The 23,298-nt window shown below is 36.6% G+C and overlaps 2 protein-coding genes across 6 annotated transcripts in view; one reads left to right on the forward strand and one right to left on the reverse strand.

Moving 5' to 3' along the window:
- TEX9 (testis expressed 9) overlaps positions 1-16,535 on the forward strand; it is a 73,555-nt gene extending 57,020 nt beyond the window's left edge. For 3 of the 4 annotated variants that reach the window (XM_069098117.1, XM_069098115.1, XM_069098118.1), the window contains 3 exons: positions 2,720-2,854; positions 10,243-10,377; positions 15,399-16,535. In XM_069098117.1, coding sequence (XP_068954218.1) covers positions 2,720-2,854; positions 10,243-10,377; positions 15,399-15,476 — 348 coding nt within the window. In that variant the 3' untranslated portion in view covers positions 15,477-16,535. The remainder of the gene's footprint in view (positions 1-2,719; positions 2,855-10,242; positions 10,378-15,398) is intronic. The other variant, XM_069098116.1, reaches the window with a different exon arrangement.
- A 5,359-nt stretch (positions 16,536-21,894) lies between these two features.
- The window catches only part of MNS1 (meiosis specific nuclear structural 1), a 36,188-nt gene continuing 34,784 nt past the window's right edge, over positions 21,895-23,298 (reverse strand). For both annotated transcript variants that reach the window (XM_069098120.1, XM_069098119.1), the window contains one exon: positions 21,895-22,326. In XM_069098120.1, the coding sequence (XP_068954221.1) occupies positions 22,234-22,326 (93 nt within the window). In that variant the 3' untranslated portion in view covers positions 21,895-22,233. The remainder of the gene's footprint in view (positions 22,327-23,298) is intronic.

Below are 23,298 nucleotides of genomic sequence, written 5' to 3' on the forward strand. Positions count from 1 at the left end.
ATAACCTATATCAGATTGCTTACTGTCTCATGGAGGGGGGAGGAAAGGGAGAAGGGGATAGAATTTGGAACTGAAAACTTAAAAAAATAGTGAATGTTAAAAATTGTTTTTACATGTAACTGGGGCAAAATAAAGTTATTTAAAAAACAAGATGAACTTCAGTAGGGATATATTTAAAGGGATAAAAATCAACTTCACAAGTATAGGATAGGGGAAACATAGTTAGACAACTTTGTTAAAGATCTGGGGGTTCTGTAAGCTCAATATCAATCTGCAGCTAAAAAAGCTAATGTGATCTTGGACACCATTAAGAGAGAAATAATTTTTAGGAACAAGCTGGTGATGTAGTCCTTTTATATTCTGCATTGGGGAGACCACATCTGGAGTACTGTGTTTAGTTCTGGGTGCCATGTTTTAAGGAAGACATTGATTAAGTTGGAGAGCACCTAAAGTACAGCATCCAAGATAGTGAAGGGTCTTGAGCCCACTGTATATGACAATTAGTTGAAGGATCTGGAGATGTTTATCTTGGAGAAAAGAAGGCTCAAGGGGAACATGTTATTCAAAGGGGTGACATGTGGAAGAAGATTAGGCCTATTCCAAGCCTAGATGACATTATTTATGAACAAAGGGTAGAAGATGCAAAAAAGCAAATTTAGTCTTGATGCCTCCAGTGAGAGCTATCCAAAAGTAGATTGGACTGACTCAGGAGTGTATGGCCCCTCCGTCTTTAGAGGTCTTCAGCAGAGACTAAATGACCACTTGTTGGGGCAGCTAGGTGGTGCAGTGAGTAGTAGCGCTGGCCCCTGAGTTGGGAAGACCTGAGATCGGTCCCGGCCTCATTACTTAACACACACACACACACACACACACACACACACACACACATACACACAAACAAACAAAAAAACAACAAACTGGCTGTGTAACCTTGAGCAAGTTACTTAACCCCAATTGCTTAAAAATAAATAAATGACCACTTGTTGGGTATGTTACAATAGATGGCCATTGGGGTTCCTTTCAGCTCTAAAAATTTGTGATTATTTATACCTATTATGATTTAGTCCAAGTCCCTCAATCTGCCAGTGAGAAAACTGAAGTCAGACAGTTGAAGTGCCTTAAGATTTGAATTCATGTCCTCTGGGTCCATGTCAAATGCTCTTTCTGTTGTGCTGTACTTTATAGTAAAACCATCTAGTTTTGAGTGTTCTATGGTCCAGAGAACTACTGGAAAAAAACACTTTGGTTCTGTGACTCCTCTGTAACATCCATGTTACTTTAGAACCAGGAGAACAATATGCATGACTTTAGGTAATATAAATAAAAAGATAATTAAGGAAAGCTATAGAAAAGATTATTAAAAATTATTTAAAATTTTTCCTTCCTCTCAGTAGAAAGGTGGGAAAACACATAAGCAGAAAGTTGCATTCATGGTCAAACTTTGTCATTTTATCGATTGTTTTTTATTTTTCTTTATTACAAGGAGAAGGTTCAATTCTGAGAGCACTTCACTGGTATTTATCTGAATTACTTAATCTTTACATTTCCTACCAGTAACCAGTGTCATTCTTTTTTTATTTATAGTAAATAAAACTTTATTTTTTTTCTCTGTTCATCCTAGATTGGCATTGCCAACAGTCACAGATCAGCATATGATACAGTTATGTATTAACTACTTATAATTCACAGTATTTTTTTCCTGGAAAATATTACTACAAAAGCCAAGTAAACAAATGAGATGCTGCCATTTGGACTGATCAGAAGCAAAAACTTAAAAAACTAGTGTTTAGCAAAAAATTAACAAATCAAATCTGGATAATATAATCAAATTCCTCTAATTCATTAGGATCAAAATAATCTATCAAATTCTATCCTAAAATGTGTTCTGCAAGTCATTTAAACTAAAACAGAACCCCCCAAAAAACCAAAATCACCCTAAAGTAAATCTAAGAGGCAAACTATCAAAAGGTGTCATTCTAACCTTTTTTTTCTTTCTCTGTTTCTTTTATTCCCTGAGTAAAGTATAGGAGAATGACAGCTATCTGGTTGCATACCATGTTAGCACTTTTTGGGGATCATAATAGCTTAAGTGGAAATATTTAGTCAACACCAGTACTAAGCAGCCAATTATGAATTTCAAGTTCAGACACAAATGTTTGGGAAATTGCCATGTAGGTTGGTATTTTCCATTTAGAATTGGGATTTCCCCACTGTGTTAATGGAGAAAGTACGTATTTCCTGGAATCTTTGCAAATAACACACTTCACACAATGCCTCTTGCCTCTGTGGTTTTCTGGGGACATTTTGTGTGTGTTTTATTCTGAAATTTTTGTTTGTTTCTAATTTGTAGTTTTAATAGCTTCCTCAAACGACTAAAAACAGCTGCTTTTAGAAGGCACAGATGACAATGTATAACATTGTATAAGTATTTGAAAGTATTTATATACTAAAAGACACAAGTTGTCTCAACAAAATGTTATGGAAAGGCTATTTTATTATTGTATATTCACATATTTTAGTATGTGTTTCCTTAACCACATTCATGTACCAAGTTTCTTTACTCCTTTATTGCCTGGGGCCTTTGTAGACATAGCCATCTACTTTTTTCCTAAGGTAAAGGATGAGATAAGGGAATAGTGAAATATAAAATGAGTCAAATAAGCAAAAGAGCATTTCATTTGTTATTCATATTCTATTCTTTTATTGGTTTATCCTATAGGAATTAGACAACAGAAAGAAACTACAAAAACAGGCTTCATCTAGTCAAAGTGCCATAGAAGTTCGCTTGAATAGAGCTCTTGAAGATGTAGAGAAGTATAAACTGGAATTAAGTAAATTAAAGCAGAGTAACAAGGTATGGTAAAAATGTAATAGTTTTGGTGATAATCACCTTCATTAGCATTTCTATCTTTTTTTTTTTTTTGCTTTTTGGAGGGGGGAAAGTAGGGCAATTGGGGTTAAGTGACTTGCCCAAGGTCACACAGCTAGTAAGTGTCAAGTGTCTGAGGTCGGATCTGAACTCATGTCCTCCTGACTCCAGGGCCAGTGCTCTATTCACTGTGTCACCTAGCTACCCAGCATTGTTATCTTTTATGTAGAATAGACAAGTAAAACATACTCTTAGAAATTTTAAATTTAAAGTAAAATGCTCTCTCCTACATAACAAGTATATTCATGTTTAAAAAGCAATAATCTAACTACAAGTGAAATGATAAATAACACAAAGGTCAGTGAAGACACATGATATAAGTATAAACTGTGTTAAGGCATCTTGCCAATAACATGTGCGGGAAGTGGCAAAGGAGACATCTGAACAGTTTGCAAACAGAAAAATTGGTGTACTGGTCCTATAGCCAGAGAGACAGCAGACAGACAACCTAAATAGCTTATCAGTCATTAAGAGGTACTGAGGAAAGGGGAAGCCTCTGGTATGTCAAATAGCTGCCATACAGAAGATTTATGGGAAAACCTGGCCAAGAATTATACATGCTGAAGTATAATCTGCACTGGTGCAGGAAGTATACACATTGATACAATCCATGTATATTTCCAAATATCAAAGAAAAATTATAATTACATATCTAGAATTGTACCACAGTGTGGTGGCTACCCAGTAGTTCAGAGGGTCGTATCCCCTAAATAGTCTCTATGTCAAGCTGGAGAGACTCCTGGAGTCTGCTACCTGTCTGTCCTTCTCCAATTTAATATTTTACCAATGCCATAGAGGATGGAACCTAGAATATTTTAATTATATTTGCAGTTGACAAAGAATTGGGTATAATTAGTAACATCTTGAAAAATAGAACTAAAATTGAAAGTGACCTTGATCAATGGTCCAACATTATGTTCCTGAGATATATTTAATAGGGAGCAAATATATACTTAATTATGAAAAATTAGATCTTTGTAAGTAGAACTCCACTGTGACATTTTATATGTTGTCTTTTCTCAGACTTTTCTCATTGTTACAAGCCATCTTTGATCAGTGGCTTAGGCCATACCTATTACTATCTATCTATATTTGCATACCCAAGACAGTTGGAATTCTTAACTGTCAGATACAATTGAATGGTTCAAGGATCTGTTATTTTGTCAGTGTGTATGCTCTCTACAAAGGGAGATTATAATCCCTTTCTTTCTTAGTAGATGAGTTTGTAGAGCATTTATGGCTAATTAGTGGGAAATGATATATAGGCCACCATAGAAAAAAAGGACTTGAGAGTCATGGTGGCCCAAGAACAAGCTAATTTAAGCCAATAATAAAGTGCTGGTTTTAAAACCCAGTATAGGGGCAGCTAGGTGGCGCAGTGTATAGAGCACAAGCCGTGGAGTCAGGAGGACCTGAGTTCAAATGTGGCCTCAGACATGTAACACTTACTAGCTGTGTGACCTTGGGCAAGTCACTTAACCCCAATTGCCCTACCTTCCCCCTCTAAAACAGCAAAAAAAAAATACATATATATATAACTCAGTATAGTCATTAGGCTGTAATTGGGAAAATGTAATATCTATAGGTAGGGAATTAATTCCTACGGTATGGAGTCTATTATAGTATGACATTAGGAGATTTTATTCGGAATTCAGAATTCATTCAAGCATTATTAAGTATCTGCTATAAGCCAGGCATTATACTAGGCAGTGAAAAAAAAAGATGAAAATGAAACAGACCCTGCCCTCGAAGAGCTTACATTCTACTTTGGAGTAAATAACATGTACACATAAAAAGTAAATTTAAAAATGAATATAAAGTCAGTACAGTATTGTTTTGTGTACTTTAAGAGGGCCTCTCATCTTAAAGTGCTCACTGTGAAAATGAGTATAAAAGACTATCAGCAAGATAACTGCATTTTATGCATTTAAACCTATGGAATAACTCAGAAGTAGGGAAATTTGATTAAAAAATGAGATTCATCACAACTTATCAACATATATTTTGATGCTTGTTGACTTCAGTGTGAAAGGAAGGATGATGAAAAATATATTGGAAAACAGTCTGGGGTTAAGGAATGAAAGAGGCCAAGCATTTGTAGAATACTTGGAAGTGTCACTCATATAAGAAGAAAGTTTTCTTGAAGAAGAGAATCAAAAGATGTTGGATCTAACAAGAACCAAACAGAATTACCAAAAAAAAAAAAAATGTAATTTACAATATCTTTGCAAAGAGGAAAGAGGTAGAGAATACAAAGTCCTTTAGTATAATAGATTCAATCAGTAGAACGGCAGCCTTGAAAGCCCTCTTCCAACTGGATGTTGGCCACATGTTAAGATCATATGAGATTCCTTGACAAGTTCAACAACCAAGGGTAATTTCATTCAACAAAGCTTCTGATTATCATTATCAAATGAGGCATAAAAGAGGGTAATGTATGCTCACCAAGAGTGTTTGCCATTGTCATGGAAATGTCTTACCCAAAGTTCAGATAGAAGAAGGATTTACAATAAGTGGTGAGGCCCTCCAATTGGTCTTGTTTGTAAGTGACAGTATGCCAATCACATCAGCCCCAGAGCACTACAGGGCTTTCTCCGTGAAAACCATAACTACCCAAAAAGATCAATTTAACAATCCACACAGGGCAAAACAGGTAGATGACATTTCTTGTGGGGTGGAGGAAAGAGCTTCAAGAATTTGGACATAGAAGGCCTAGGTTCAAGCCCTGGCTCTGCTAGTTACTACCTCTGTGACTTTGGATAAGTCATTTCACTTGTTTCCTTATTTGTAAAATGAGGGGGTTAGACTGGATGGCCTCTAAATATGTCATCCTATGAATGCCTGTTATCCAGATAAAATAATGTAGTTAGGTGACTAACCCACTGATATATTTAAAAAAGTATATATCTGTATGTATATGTATATCTATCTATCTATGTATATGTAAATATCTATAGATATAGATATATATGTTGGGCAGGTTCTAAAGAGGAATAAAGAACCAGAATTGGATAGGAGCAAGAGAACAGGCTGGCTTTCATTTGGGAAATTGTGCAGTGCTTTCAATGACCCCAAACTATTACTTCCTGCCACGAAAGCATGTTACCATAGTAAGTAATTTTATGAAAATATTGCTCTAGCCTCTTTGCTAATATTTCATTTACTGTTTCAAAAAAAAGTTATGCTTAATACTATAATACTTAGTACTATTTGTTATATATTGATCTGTAGTTCTTTTTCTCTGCTCTCTTTCCCTAAATTGGGTCAGAGAACCATATTTGTCTCAGAAAAGGTATTTCATATGGTGTCTTTTTTATTAATTACTCTAAAATATATAGAGTTATGTGTTCTTTTATATATTTACTATAATTTACTTGTAAATCCATTTGAATCAGTATTTTTTTCCTTAAGAGTCTATATATAGGGACAGCTAGGTGGCGCAATGAGTAAAGCACCAGTCCTGGAGTCAGGAGGACCCAAGTTCGGTTCCGGCCTCAGACACTTAACACCCACACAAAAAAACTAGCCGTGTAACCTTGGGCAAGTTACTTAACCCCAATTGCCCTCCAAAAGGCAAAAAAAAAAAAGAGTCTATATATTTGGAAATCATCTATTTTTTTTTCATTATTTTTGGTATATAATAGAGTATGCAGTTTCTGATAATTTTCTTGATTTTCTCTCAATTTGTTATTAATTCCCTCTTCTCATTTATATTTTGGTAATTTGGTTTTCCTGTCCCATTTTGGAACTGATTAGTATGTTTTTTTTTTCCTTTGAAGAATATAACTTAGTTGTTTTTTTTTTCCAGGTCAATAGCCTTTTGGTTTTCAATTTTGTTTCTTTATTCAAAGAATAGTCTACTCAGTTATACTGTTTTCAAAAGGAAAACTTGGAATTTCTCAATACAGATATCTCTGTTTTTCCCTCCAAAAGCATTAGGATTAAGCAGGGTTGCCCCCTCTCTCCAGTATTTATTTAGTTTCTGTAGTACTAGAAATGCTAACAGTAATAGTAATAAAAGTCTAATATAAATAAAAGTTGTAATAAAAGAAAAAAATTCAAGGTGAAAGTATAGAACATTTTTTTCAAGTGCACTTCATCTTACTGCATTTGGAGTGCAGCATTTGGGGACCATTTATTTCATTGTCTATATGTACTAATAGACTATAACTTAGTTAATGGTCCGTCCATCTAATCAATCAGTCGATAAACATTAAATGCCTACCATGTGCCAGGCCCAGGCACTGTGCTAAGTTCAGGTTACACAAAAAGGCAAAAGAATCTTCCAGGAGCTCACAGTCTAATGGAGGAGACAACAAGCAAACAAAAATGTACAAACTATTTACAAGACAAATGGGATATAATTAAAGTGATGAAAGGCACCAGAATTAAGAGGGATTGGGAAAAGCTGCCTGTAGAAGATGTGGTTTTAGTTGGAATTTAAAGAAAGCCAGGGAAGCCAATAGGTGGACATGAGGAGGGAGAGCATTCTGGTTATGGGGGACAGTTAGAGAAAATGTCCACAGCCAAGAGACAGAATGTCTTATCTGTGGAACAGCCAGGAGGTCAGTGTCACTGGTTTGAAGAGCATGTGGTAGAAACTAATGTGTAAAAAGACTAGAGAAGTAGGGTGGGGCTAGGTCAGGGGTGGGGAACCTGCTACCTCAAGGCCACATGTGGCCTTCTAGGTCCTCAAGTGCAGCCCTCTGAAGGAATCCAAACTTCACAGAACAAATCCCCTTAATAAAGGATTTTTTTTCTGTGAAACTTGGACTCAGTCAAAAGGCCACACCTGAGGACCTCAAGGGCCACATAGGGCCTCAAGGTTCCCCACCCCTGAACTAGGTTATTGGGCTTTGAATGCCAAACAGTGGATTTTGTATTTGAAGCTGGAATGATAGGGAGCCACTGGAATTGAGATGGAGGATGGGGGGAAGAAGAAGGGGTGTGACAGAGTCAGACCTTCACTTTAGGAAAACCATTTTGATGGTTGAATGGAGGATGAGAAGATACTTGAGGCAGGCATATCCACCAGCTGGCTACTGTAGTAATCCTGGGATGAAATGATGAAAACCTATACCAGAGTGGTGGCAGCGTCAGAGGAGAGAAAGTGACGTATTAGAGAGCTGTTACAAAGGCAAGATCAGTAGGTCTCAACAAGATATGCGAGATGAGACATGGTGATGTGTCAAGGCTACCTCCTAGGTTACATACCTGAGGGTCTGGGAGGGTGGTGTTGCCCTCTATAGTAATAGGAAAGGTAGGAGGGTGGAGGTCGGGTTGAATGGGGAAGATTTGGGAGGAAAGAGAACGATAAAGATAATGAATTTCATTTTGGACACGTCTAGTTGACATACAATTTGAGATGTCTAAAAGGCATTTGGAGATGTGGGATTGGAGATCAGCAGAGAAGTTGGGGCAGGCTTTTGAATCATCAGCATAGAGATGGTAACTAAATCCATGAGAGCTGATGAGATCACCAAATGAAGTAGTGTAGAGGGAGAAGGGAAGAGAAAAGAAGGGGGCCCAGAATATCCAAGTCATAATCAAGATACTATGTATTCTCCCTCCTCTTAGTTTTTTCCTTTGTGGATTACTAAACCAATCTCTTTTGAGTAGCCATGGGTCTGTCTCACTGAGTAATACAGGAAGTGTTCTGGGGCTTGATACAGTCAGCATTATGCTGTCTGCAAAGAAGAGCCCTTGATAAGTTCAAATAAAGCTTCACTATCTAGAAGGAAACACTCTTTCATTAGAAATTTGCATAGAATATCTTTCATTATACTGGCAGGTACTATGGGCGAGCAGACCTCCTATTTTATCCTTACTTGTTGTTGATACTCAGAAAATTATTGAACAAAACTATGTCTATGCTTATATCTATCAAAGATCTAAAAATATTCATAGAAAAGAGGGTTTGAGAATATCAGTTTGGCAGCTTTGTGGAAGATGGATTGGCAAAGGGAATGGCTAGTGGAGGACCAATTAGGCTATTGCAGTAGGCTAGACTATTGATAATCAGTGGTGACTTTGTGATGTGATAGATATGGGGAGACAGAATCAACTTGAAAATCGGTTGGAAAAAGCGGGGGGCGGGGCAGATGAAGAACAAAGAGTCAAGAATGACTCCCAAAGTCACAAACATGAAAGATTGGAAAGATGTTGCCTTCAATAGAAATAGAAATATCGATGTCTTCTCAGTTGTTTGTCTTTTGTAATATTTCAAGTGGTTTGCAATCTTCCCCTCTTTAAAATATCTTAAAAATTGATCCCTAAGTATATTTATACGTATATCTAGTCCACAGTTAGGTTAAGAGTTTGGTCCATGGATGAGACATTTCCCAGCTCCATGGCCACACCCCTGTCTTTTATCAGGTATCTTTCAAATAAATGCTCATAATAACAAAGGATTGAGCTCAGTTCACAACAACCAGTACCGTGAAAACAGCTTAAATCACATGCACCAACCAGGATGTCATGCTGTTTGTCAAGAATAGAATACCTTGTTTGTTAAAATTCATGATGTTGGGATTGATTTGTATATAAATACTGTTATTAATATATGAATATTGGTTATCCACTTTCAGATAACCATATAATAGGGTATGGATTCCTATACATAGTTATAACACGACTTGACATGAATGAGTGAAAAAAAAAACCTCTCCGTTTATTATGGCTAACATGAAGAGATCATTTTAAAGAATTAAATTTCTTGAAGCAGCTAGATGGCGCAGTGAATAGAGTACTGGCCCTGGAGTCAGGAGGACCTGAGTTCAAATCCAGCCTCAGACACTTAATACACACAAAAAATTGGTTGTGTGACCCAGGGCAAGTCACTTAACCCCAATTGCCATGCTTTCCCTTTTCCAAAAAAAAAGTAAAATATAAAAATCAAAAAGAAGAGAATCACATTCTTAAAAATCAAGTGAACTGTTTTAAAACTTCCGGTTTTAGGTTCAGATATAGTGGTAGTCTTTCAATTTTTTTTTTCATTCAAGTACTTTGTCAAGTAGGGGATAGCTGTGTTGTAAAGTGGACAGAGTGTTGGGCCAAGAGTTAGAAAGACTTGAGCAAAGTGTTGCCTCAGACATTTCTAGCTATGTGACCCTAGGCAGGTCATTTAACCTGTCTGCCTCAGTTTCTTCAACTGTAAAATGAGGATAATCATAGCACTTACCTTCCAGAGTTGTTGTAAGGATCAAATATGATTTGTAAAGCCCTTAGCAGAATGCCTGGTAGGAACTTAAATGCTTGTTTCCTTCCATTTAAATCAGTAAATCAGGGAATTAATTTTTTCTGTTCTGTTATAGGACTTAGCAAATGAAGAATACAAGAAAATTGAAGAATTAAAAACAGAAAACAAGAAGCTAGAAAAACAAAAAGGAGAGCTAATGACAGGTTTCAGAAAACAGATTAAATTAATTGACATTTTAAAAAGACAAAAGGTAAGCTTATTCCGAAAATTAAGTCATAGATAATATAGCTGATTGTGTATATGCTTTTAAGAACATTTTCTCTATCACTGAAGAATTTTTTTTGTCTTTTAGATACCTGATTATAATTCTCTTAATGTAATTTTCACATACCAGATTTTGTAAAGCTAGTCATTTATCATCATAGTCGTCATGTTTGATTAGAGAGGGAGGGAATATGCATTTATATAGAATCTGTGATGTGCCAGGCACTGTGCTTAACTAAATCTTTTACAAATATTTTGTTTGATCCTCATGACAACCTTGTAAAGTAGATACTATTATTATCCTCATTTTACAGTTTAAGAAACTGAGGCACATGCTTGCTTAGGACCACACAGCTAGTAAGTGTATGGGGCTGGATTTGAACTCAGGTCTTCCTGACTGTAAGCCCAACACTTTCCATTGTGCCAACAGTTGCCTCTGAGTACCTTGATATATGCATGAAATTGAACTAAATGTTATGAAAGATGAATGTGGACACTCCTCAGCTTAAAAACACTGTATGAGCAGCATAGTGGAGAGGAGGCCATCCCTGGAGTCAAGACCTTATTTCTTTTATTTGTTTGTTTTTGTTTTGTTTTAGAAGCAAGGCATTTGGAGTTAAGTGATTTGCCCAAGGTCACACAGCTAGTAAGTGTCAAGTGTCTGAGGCTAAATTTGAACTCTGTCCCTGACAGAGCAGCTGTGTGACTATGGGCAATGAGACTTAAAAAGTCTTCATTGTCCCAAGCAACTCTCTAAAACCAGAAGGTAGAGATGACTTGCCACTCATAAGTGGGAGAGAATTTCTACAAACTGATGAAATCACAGACTTAGATTCAAAAAAGCAGTAAAAAAAATCTTTTGTCAAGCACTTGTCACATGTGAGGCACTGTGCTATGCACTAGGGATAGAAAATTGAGAAACAATAGTCTGCCCTAAGTGCTGTCTGCTGGGAAGATTTGTCATGTGCACAGATGCATATGGGACAAGGAGGTATGTGAGAGGGGAAAATAAAAAATGAAGACAATGTGTTCTGGGGAAATTGGAGTAAGGAGACAGTACTTTTAGCTCAGGTTCAGATCAGGGAAGGCTTCAGGGTGGAGGAGGCAACAAAGAAGGAAGGAAAGAATTTGAACAGGTCCCGAGAAGGGAGCATATGGCAGGTATGGTAGAATGGCCTATAGCAAGGTCTACATGGAGGCCAAAGAACAGCACTGCTTCCGTGGCAAAGTGTATTCCTAGGCCTATGCAACAAACTTTGGGAAAGCAACTTGTTAGTGCATTTGAACAAGCTTTTCTAGAACCTCCTTTAATTTGCACCTCATTCTTTTGAAAGATATGATCATTTACAAGGGGTTTGGGCTAAAATTTACCTTTTCACTATACATGGAGAAAGGTTTTTTGGCTTTGGGGGGGGGTTTTGTTGTTTTTTTTTTTTAACAAAGAAAGAACAGTATAAAACAATGCCCAGGGGGCAATTTTTCTTTCTTAACATGAACTTTTCAAAAAAATTATTGTACAGACATTATCCCCTATGTAACCATGGGTTAGCACTGCTGGATCTGACAGATAATTCTCATCTCTTCATTACAAAGTCCTTCTACATAATACTTTGTCTAGTAAAAAAAAATGCTCTTTTAAAAATTGAGTCTTTGTCCAAGTCAGCATTAAGTGTTATTGTACTTTTGGATTTGATCTAATTGTTACTGATTTAAGATATGTGGATAGCTAATTCCTTCATATATTCAGAATGCTAAAAATTCAGGAAGGGCAACATCAGTTTTTCTGAATTCAAATGTATTTAGTGGATAGTGGTATGTTATAATGGCAACGTTAAGTTCTTTTTAATTTTACAGCACCCAAATACATCCTCAGCACTCATTAAATGTTTGTTGACTGATTGAAAAATAAATGTATCATCCTAGTGTACTTCAGAGATCTATTTTCTTCCTTTATTCAATTGTTTCACTACTAAAAAAAACAGCAATAACTTTCTTTAAAATAGTAACATGAATAGTAACCTCATAGAAGTGATACAATAATAGATTTTTATGTACATTTTTTTTACATTTAATCTTTCTGACCTCCTACCTTTTCATCTTTAATGGCAGGAAAAAGGTAGAGTGTAGTGGGAAAGGTCTTTGCTTTGTATTCAGAGGCTATAGGCTTGAATCCTCACTATCTGTGTGACTAGCCAGGGACATGTCACTTCACTTCTCTCTCCCCTTGGGAATGGGCTTGGACTAGATGCCCAAGATCCCTTCTAACTCTAAATCTATAATTGCATAATGCCAAAGTACATAGTGTAGACGTCAAGGATTTTCATAGTTTTCATAGTTTTTCATAGTTAGAAAGAGCTGAGTTGTTTTTTTTTTTATTAAGGAGATTTATTTCAATAATTCAAGGATCTGTAACTTTGGCATTGTGACTACTCTCTGCACCAATGCAGATCAGTGCTTGGATGACTCAGTGGATAATTTGTGAAAATTCCTATGACAAAGTAATTACCCACCCAGATGCCAGCCTGGGGACAAGCCTCTCCAAGTTTAACTCCTGGGCTGGCCCTTGGATGGCAGATACATCACTGATCACCTGCCTGGTATTTTAAGCCTTTTCCAGTTTTGCAGGACCTTCCAGAATCTGTATTTCACTGGCATAGCCTTTGAAAACCCAGGGTCACCTCCATGCCACAACAAAGCTTTAGAGTAGGACTTTAGTAGGGAGGAAAATCAGAAGCATACAGAAATTATATTTTAAATACATCAACACTTAAACACTGAATAAAAATGGGGTAATATGAAAATAGTACAGAGACCTTAGTTTATCAGGGAAGGCTTCTTGGGGAAAAAAAAAACAGTGATAGCACAGTGGAAAATTCTTGAAAGTGTTCAGTGGAAATCAAGGAGAGTCTCAGGGGATAGCACATAGATTCATCAGGCTGGACTAGAGGCTGTTGGTGTTATTTAGAGGGTTGGGTTTAGGGATTTCCCCAGAATCTAAGCATAGCCAACTTTGGTTATCTTTTGGCTTATTTTACAGAGGTTTCTTATTTCCTTTAAAATATTAGATGTTAAAATCAAAATGCTATAGAATCATATGTCAGAGTTGGAAGGGGCCATAGAGAGTATCTAGTGTCTTAATGCCATCACTTTACAAATAAGGAAACTAAGATTTCAAAAGGATAAATTATTTCCAAGGTCATATGTCTAATAAGTGATAAAAGTGGAACTTGAAGCCAGGTTTTCTGAGTTAGAGCAGTGGTCTTTTCACTCGATCAAGTTCTTATCAACCATTAAAAAAGGTGAAGATAGTGGCTTTTCTTCTTCCCCCCTCCCATCTCAGTAATAAATAAAGTTTACTTGGTATATCAAAAATATTTTTTATTTTAAATTTTAATATTTTGCTTTAGATTAGTAGGGACTCTGTGATTTTAAATGTATGTCTTTTATAATTCTTTTTTGTACCCTAATGTCCTAAAGAGGAATTAAAAGTTAGTTTAGAATATAAAATATAAGCCTAGGAATTTGTGGTATGGGTTTTCTTTCTTATTCTCACTCTTTTTTACTTGAGTAAAGCAGTTATTTCTTATGCAAGAAACAAAGAGAGCCACAACTTAAATCATATAGTTAGGTACAGTTTTCCTCACCAGTTGTAGCTATTGTAGTTTTCTATAATCCTTATATTTTTCTAAAGGAAAATTAAGATAACATGATCCTGAGTAAGAAAAACATAAATTCCTTCATCAATGCCAGTCTTAAGTGAGGGGCAAGTAATTTTTTTTCTCACTGATATTGGAAATCTCTAGTCACTTTTTAGAACAGCTAGGTGGCCCAGTGAGTAGAATACCAGGCCTGGAGTCAGAAAGAGCTGAGTTCAAATCTAGCCTCAGATGCTTTCTAGCTGTATGACCCTGAGCAAGTCACTTAACCCTGTTTTCCTCAGTTTCCTTATCTATAAAATAATCTAGAGAAAGAAATGACAAACCATTCCAGGATCTCTACAAGAAAACCCCAAATAGGGTCATGAAGAGTCACAATTGAACATGTTTTTGGTTTTATTTATAATTTTTGTTTTTATTGATGTCTTTTATTTTTATATAAAGTTTATTTCAAATATATCCCTCTCTCCCCCACTACTCAGTGAGTATACTTTATAATAAGAGGGGGTGAAAGCAATTTAGCAAACTGACCAACAATAAATTAAATCTGAGTGTAAACAATGCTCTACACCCATAGTCCCCTTCCCCTCCTCTGCAAAGAAATGGGGGAAGGAAACAAGCATTTATTAAATACCTGCTAATGTGTCAGGTACTGTGCTAAATGCTTTACAGATATCAAATTTAATCCTCCTCACTCTGAGAAGTGAATGTTATTATACAGGCAAACAGGTTAAGTGAGTTTCCTAGAGTCATACAGCTAAATGTTTAAGGCTAGATTTGAACTCAGGTCTTTCTGACTCCAGGCCCAGAGCTCTGTCTTCTGCACTACCTACCTGCCTTTGAGTTTTCTCATCAATTTTTCAGGCTAACCTTGATTATATTATAATTACATAGAATTGCTTTCATTTATAGTTGTAGTCATTGTCTTTACTGCTTTCTTGCTTCTCCTTCACCCTTGATCAGTTCCTGTCTTCCTGTACCGCTTCTCTGAATTCTTCATATTATTTCTTACAGCATGGTGATATTCTGTATATTTGTGTACCAAAATCCATTCCGTATGTGATAAGTATGCATTGTTTTTTTCCAGTTCTTTGCTACCACAAAAAGTGCTGCTAGGAGTATTTTGGTATATATACAACATTTTTTCTTTCTTTGACTTCTGTTGTGTGTATATTTTTAGCAATGAGACCTCTCAGTTAAAAGTTATGGATATAGTTTTTATTTTTAAAAGCATAATTCAAAATTGCTTTCTATGATGATTAATGGTTTATTTTAAAATTGCACATATTTCAAACTACTCTGATCTACTCATTCCTAATCACTACTAAATTAAACAATGTTTATTTAACAGATGCATATTGAAGCTGCTAAGATGCTGTCTTTCACTGAAGAGGAATTTATGAAGGCACTTGAATGGGGAAATAAATAAATTTAAAATACCTCAAATACTTCCCTAAAAAATCCTCCCTATAAAAAAATTCTGTGCCTGATAAATTGAAAGTATTTGACTTTATTTGTGAGTTTGAATATTAAAATATTTTCAATAATACAGTGGATTTTATGGGTGGACTGTTGTAAAAGCTACATAATTCACATGCAAAAAATAATAGCTTCTGATAAACAGAGAATTCTAAAGTCCCCTTAGATTTTAAGTTAGCTATTTTACACAAAATTTACATAGCACAGAAAAGATTTGTCACTGCATAAAATATACTTTAAGGATTGTGTTATTGCTCACAGATGCGGAGACATTAGGCACATTAGCTTATTCTGATCCTTTCAACTCTTAAAGATAGTAGTGATAGTTTTCTTTCAGCATCTTGATTTCTAAATTATAATAGTTACAAGGAAGTTCATGGAAGTTCAGCAATGAACTTCAAGTTAGTCCATCTGCAAATTATAGCACTTATTTGAATTTCTAACCTATTTTAACATCTCAATAAAAATATAAATTTCTTATGTTTATGTAATGAGGAGAATGAGTGCTACTAGTTAATTTGATGAGATTATAGAGCACAGGCCTTTGTCAGAAGGGAGGAGCATCTTCCATAGAGCCAGACTTCGGAGGAGCCATGGCTCCTTAGTGAAAGGACACAGTAAATTCCATTGATTGGTCCCCATGACTGTGACTGCTTCTTGATGGTCGTCTAAGGTCCAGGAGAACAGATTTTTTTTCACAGGAATTGCTTTTTCTGTGATCTCTTCAGAGTGAACTTTACAGTGGTCCACACCTAGTTCCCTTTTCCTGCAGTTTCCAGAATATAGTGGAGGAGAGAATTTCCTCTCCTCTCTCCTTCCCACCCCACAGCAGTGTCAACTAGTAGCAGAAGAACATGGCAGTGTATCTACCATCTAGGGGAGTATAATCTCCTCTATTTGCGTGTTTTACATTTCTTCTATTTGTTTTTTAATGTTTTATATTTCTTGCGTCTGTGCCTATGACTCTTTTGCTTCACATGCATTTTGTGTTGGGTGAAATAAAAGCTTTTAAAAATCCTATACCCATATCGCATATTGAACATTTTTGTGTGATGGGACTTAGGGAGATCTAAACATAAGTCATAAAACTAAGCTTTGTTTTAGAGAATTTTCTGGTGGTTGATTCTGGAGTAGGGTCAGAAACAAAAGGAGAATGTGAAGCCTCTGCAGTTAGGCTTCCCCAGATTGCACACAGTTTACATGAACCCAGGGCCTTTGGGGACCCCTGAGCGACAGGTGACCTTTACATAGCTAACTACTCCTTCAGAATTGCAGGCTATCTGGGGGAAACCTAATGAAATCATGAACTCATGAAGAACTCCAATTTGAAACACATCACCCAGCAAGGCAGCTTTTAAAGGAAATCAATCAAAAATATTTTATTGGCAATAATGTAAGGACAACACTAAGCAAAAAATATAATAGGTTTAAGAATGAAGAACGTGAAATATAAAGTAAATCCATAAATTTCTATACAGAAATAACAAAAATCAGGTTATGTAAGATACCATCCCCAAAAACCTGCAAAATATATAAAATATCTAGTAATCAATCAAGACACTCAAGACAAATAGAACTAGAAAGCACTTTATAGAAACAAAGGAAGATAAATAATGAGTAGAATTTTAATTGATCATTGTTGGACTGTAATAATATAACTGATGAACCTAAGTTAATTTGCAAAATTTAGAATTATATCAGTCTACTAAGAGTATACTCTGTAGAGTCAGACAAAATAAAATTCACCTTGAGAAAGCAAGAGGTACAGAATTGAAAGGGAAATAATGAAAATAAGGGGAAATAGTACACATCAAGACCTCAGATTATTATTATAAATCAGTAATCATAAGGATGATTTACTACTGGTTAAAAAAACAGAAAAGTAGACCCATGGAACATATGAGCTAAGTAAGGCTCAGAAACAATCTTCATAGCCCCATGTTTGATAATCACAAAAGCATAAACTACTTGGAAGAAAGACTGAAGTTCTGGAAAAATTGGAAAGCAGTTTTGAACAAAACAAATCTAGAGCTGCAATTTACTCCACATGATACATTCCAAATGGATACGTAATCTAATAGGTCATATCTTAAAAAAAAAAAAAAAGGAAGGACCTTCACTTGACCATAACCATGTCTGAAAAAGTCAACCAAACATGGACTGAAGTCATCATAAAAGATGAAACATTTCTGGTTATATGAGTAAGGGTAAAGTTCCCCACCCCAGTTAATCTCAGAAGATCCATATACCTTTACTGAATTCATCAAAAGTGTAGGCTAGGTGTAAATGTCCTGAATTGGAGAGAATTACAGTGCTTAGATCGCTGTATGAAAACAGATGGTGCCACACAGGAAACATCTTGTGATTGTCAAAGAGAATTAGAAATGTTCCTTATTCTATTTACAAAGACTTCATGTCCAATGATAATCCAGTCAAATAGTGGAGGACTCCAGGCCCAGAGGTACCTTAAAGAGGCAGTTTATTTCTCCTAACCAGAAGGCCCCAAGAGACTAGGAGAGTGAGCCTAGAGGGGAGATTTACATGCTTCCCCCCTCACCCCACAATCATTGCTATGGCCCATGTTATCTGAAAAAGACCAAATCAGTAAGAGACAACGTATTCAACATGGCATAGACACACATACTGAGGACACACGTGGACAGACAGACACAGATGGATACAGAAAGATAGCCACTCGAGGGAGGAAGTAGTTTCATGGGAGTGTTCGACCCCTCATGGTGGAGAGAATGCTAACCATGGACTCTAAAGGGACTAAACTTTGGAGCCCAGCAGAGCTACACCAATGGGGAGATTCATAAGAGCTACCCAAAGGAAATAAAGGGCTTCTAGTAACAAGGAATTGAATTTATCCTTTGGTCACATGTGTTCCCTGTTATCTGTGTCACACTCATATGTTGACTGAACCCTTACTACCCAGAGATTTTTTTTTTGTTAAAGATTTTGGGGGAATATTTTGTACCAACTATTTTTACTAGACCACCTTAGTCAAAATATTTTCCCTAAAAGCTAAGTGAGGTTACTGGCTGATATGAAGTAGAAAAGCATACCATCTGAACACTCCTGTGTAACAGTGCTAAAAATCCCAGCCCCTCAATGTTAGTCCTAGAACCTTCTTCTTGGGTACACTTTAAAAAAAAAATCTGTTTTTAGTTTTCAACATTCACTTTTATAAGATTTCGAGTGCCAAAATTTTCCTCCTCACTCCCCTCCCCCTTCCTTAAGACAGCATGCAATCTGATAAAGGCTATACATGTACAATCTCATTAAACATACTTCTACCTTAGTCGTGCTGTGAAATAAGAATCAGAACAAAAGGGAAAAACCAGGAGAAAGAAAAAAAAAGAGAGAAAATAATGTGCTTCGATTTGGATTCAGACTCCATAGTTCTCGGGATGTCGATAGCATTTTCCATCATGAGTCTTTTGGAATTGCCTTAGATCATTGTATTGCTGAGAAGAACTAAGTCTAGGGGTGGGGAACTAGCCTAGAGTTCACAGGTTTCCCACCCCTAGGTTAAGTCTATCAAAGTGGGTCATCACATAATGTTGTTACTGTGTACCATGTTCTCTTGGTTCTGCTCACTTCACTCAGCATCAGTTCATATAAGTCTTTCCAGGTTTTTCTGAAATACTTACTTATAGAACTTCTTATAGAACAATAGTATTGGGGTGGCCAGGTGGCTCAGCGAGTAAGAGCACTGGCTCCAGTGTTGGGATGACCTGGATCAAATCCGGGCTCAGATACTCAGCACCACACCCAGAAATAACTGGCCATGTAACCTTGAGCAAGTTACTTAACCCCGATTGCTTTAAAAAAAAAAAAAGAACAACAGTATTCCATCACATATACTACCGTGTTTCCCCGATAATAAGACACTGTCTTATTAATTTTTTTGGACAGAAAAACACCAGAGGGCTTATTTTCAGGGGAGGGCTTATTTTAATGAACATTGACAGCAATTTTAATAAACAGGTAAATGTGAACAAAAAAATGTACCTTTATTCAATAAGCAAATCACTGGGGAAGAACAGGATGATGCGCTCACTGCTGCAGCTCTGATTGGATGCAGCTCGGAGCGCGGCGTGCGTTTCACGGGGGGGGGATGGTGCATACAGAGGGTACCGTAATGTAGCGTGTAGCGCAGGGGATCACCTTCACTACAGTAGCAATCTCAATAGGGCTTATTTTCGGGGGAGGGCTTATTTTAGAGGAATCTTACACAGTAAGGGGAGGGCTTATTTTCGGGATAGGTCTTATTATTGGGGAAACACGGTACGCTTGTTCAGCCATTCCCAATTGGTGGACATCCCCTCAATTTCCAGTTCTTTGCTACCACAAAAAGAGCTGCTAAAAATATTTTTGAATATGTGGGTCCTTTTCCCTTTTTTAATATCTCTCTGGGATACAGACCTAGCAGTGGTGTTGCTGCATCAAAGGAAATGCGCAGTTTTATAGCCCTTTGGGCATAGTTCCAAATCACTCTCCAGAATGGTTGGATCAGTTCACAACTCCATAACAATACATTAGTGTTCCAATTTTCCTGCATCTTCTCCATTTATTATTTTCCTTTTTTGTCATATTAGCCAATCTGATGTGTGAGATGATACCTCAGAGTTGTTTTCATTTTCACTTCTCTAATCAACAGTGATTTGAAACATTTTTTCATTTGACTATAGATAGTTTTAATTTCTTCCTGAAAACTGTAGGGCACACTATTTCAGGTAGAGCTGGAGAAGTAGCTCCAGAGGGGTTGCTATACATGAAATTTTAAAACTTCCAAAAACAAAATCAATGCAGCCAGGACAGGAAAAGTACCCTTTACACCTGAGGGGAGCAGGGAGCCTCTGCATAAAATTAAAAAAAGTTCTGATAAAGTTCTGCTATCCAAGGTATTTAGTAAATTAATACAAATATATGACCAAGAACTAATAGATAAGAGGTCAAAGGATATGAATAAATGTATGACTTAACACTTGTGCTAAGCACTGAGGATACAAATATAGGCAAAATCGTCCCTTCCCTCAAGTAGTTTATATTCTAATAGGGGAAAACAACACATATAAGGTAGTGGTGACCAAGGAATTAAGTGTTTTGGTCAGCGAAATCCCAGAGATAGTGACAAAAGTCATGGGGCAATTATTGACAGAAATGGTTGAGTTGATTATTGTTCTCAGCTATAGTACTGGAAAGTGAGAGGGGAGAGGAAAGAGGTGTGGTAGGAACCCTGCTGCCTGTGGGTGGGACACAGGGCTGGATGTCCACACACTGCAGAGGACAGTCATGTTCACTGACTGGGAATCAGTGCCTGTACAGTTGCTTCTCACTGGTCATTGTGAGTAAACAGAAGCCCTTGCAGGTGTCTGAACCATTCTGTATAGTTAATATTAAACAATATTGGGTTAGGTAGGTAAAAGACATTTCATTCTTAGTAAGATAAATGAAGGATGGAATACGTGTTTATACAAATTCCTCATGATATGGCCAGTGAAGAAGGTATATGGTATCTGGCAACTGAGAGAATAATGATGTTATGTGCATTAGTGTAATAATTCCTGACCTTGTCATTAGAGAGGACCCGGCATCACAGGTCCTGGGCATCAGAAGGTAGCTCTATGAAATGACTATTATGCTTTTGGAGCTATAAACTCCCTGATGCAACCACTCACTATTCCACTTTTGAAAAATAGTTGCTTGCCTGTTTGGGAACCTTGGTTGCTACTGAGTGGATGACCCAAAGTCACCTTTGGCCAGAGCTGTTTAATAAAAGTTGGGTGATGAAGGTGGTTCCTTAATGAGTAAGGTGCCAGAGGTTTCCATCTTTAAGTGTAAATGGCACTTAAATCAGGCCCCAGAGGTGTTAAGTGTGCTCATGAGGGGTTGTGATACAATGATAACAATATAATAACTCCTTATTTAGCCCAATGTACCCTATTCTTCAAACACTTAACCTTAGAGGAATGTTGGGTCTTAATCAATAGTAGTAGCCACAGTTGGCAACCTGCAGGTATAGGGTCACCTCCATAACTAAGATGAGGCATCACATAAGGTTCTTTTGTACAGCAACATAATAATCAGGTATAGATAACCTGATCCTTAGCTGAAATGTTTTAACATTTCATTTTGGTAAACATTAAAATTTTAGTGAATATGCTTTTTGATACAATTATAAGTAAATATTTTATAAAAAGACATTCTACTGAATAGCTAGAATAAATTCTGCCTAAATCAGATAAATGACAGTTTTCACTTTATTTTGGATGACTTTTAAGAAAATAAAAGCATTTTGTCAATGTATTGTTTTTGTGAATATGTATTCCCTTCCCTCCCCCATGAATACTGACCATATCTTAGCTGAAATAGTTTATTCCTCCTTAGAAATCACTTGTGAATTTAAAAAGCAATTGTGCTTAGTTTCCAAGTGTTTTGTTAATTATTTAATAAAAAATAAAAATCTTAAGAGTAAAATGAGATGTTCAGTATAATCTTTTTTTCAATAATTTATTGACAAAGAAGACAAAATTGTATTGTCTTATGTACTGGATGCATGGGAATTGTCAGATACTATATAATGGTTTAAAAAATCCAAAAGTTTGAAGGATTCTAACCAAGACAATGATTGTCAAAACTGATACAGAAGTCAGGCTGACATCTAGTGGTGACATAAAGCAATCCAACTCTTGATGACATTAGCTGTCTCCTAACGGTGTGTCACTTTTCAGATACGCTTTCCTAAAGGCATCGCCAAGCATATCAACATCTTGCTCATTTTTAATTATTCCCTAAAAGGAAAACACTTTAGGTTATTTTTGGATACCAGAATATTTCATTAAATGTATACATTTATGAATACCTTGTGACAAAGAGAATACAGGTCAGAGACAAATTGACTTTTAGAACTAGAAATCCCATAGAGATAATTTAGCCCAAACCCTTTATTTGACAAATTAAGAAACTGAGATCCAAAGAGGCAAGATAAGTGATCTGTTCAAGGTATGTCCAATAAGCAATCTACTCAGCAAAATTGTGAATTTATGAAACCAGCCAATAAATGGACATCTGAACAGTTTGCACTGATTTTCCTAATTTAACAATACAAATGAGGAACTGCCAAGTCAGGGCTCTTCTAATAAGGAGTTATCACTTCTCCTTCCCCCTTCCCCACTTCCTCTACTAACCACATCCTAGATATGTTACCTAGTTCTACCTATATAGTAGTGGGATCTTTTGGATCCTTCCTCACTCCCCCTCAAATGCTGACAGTATTAACACAAGGAAGGGGAGGGTAATTTGAACCTTGAAAGCTTCAAGGATTCTGGTTCCCCTTGCCTCAGTTATATAAGCAATCATGGAAGATCCTACTAAATGGCATCTATAGACTATAGGAAAGGCTCAGAATTCGGGCCAAGGAAACTGACCCCTCCATTTGGGTATCCAAGGTATCTCAATCTTAATAAAAATAAATCCTGTGCTAGGTGGCACAGGATAGCTAACTGGTACAGTGGATAGAATTTCAGGACTAGAGGGAAGACTCATCTTCCTGAGTTCAGATCTGGCTTTTTTCTTGTTATGTGACCCTGGACAAGTCACTTAGCCTTATCTGCCTAAAGTTTCCTTTTTTGTAAAAATGAGTTGGAGAAGGGCGGTTAGGTGGCACAGTGAGTACAGCACTGATCCTGGAGTCAGGAGGACCTGAGTTCAAATTTGGCCTCAGACACTTAATGCAAAAACTAGCCACGTGACCTTGGGCAAGT

Source organism: Petaurus breviceps, unplaced genomic scaffold (assembly GCF_028583685.1).
Source record: "Petaurus breviceps papuanus isolate PSGF00001 unplaced genomic scaffold, PetGlider_PUasm1.0 37, whole genome shotgun sequence".
Lineage (NCBI taxonomy): Eukaryota > Metazoa > Chordata > Mammalia > Diprotodontia > Petauridae > Petaurus > Petaurus breviceps.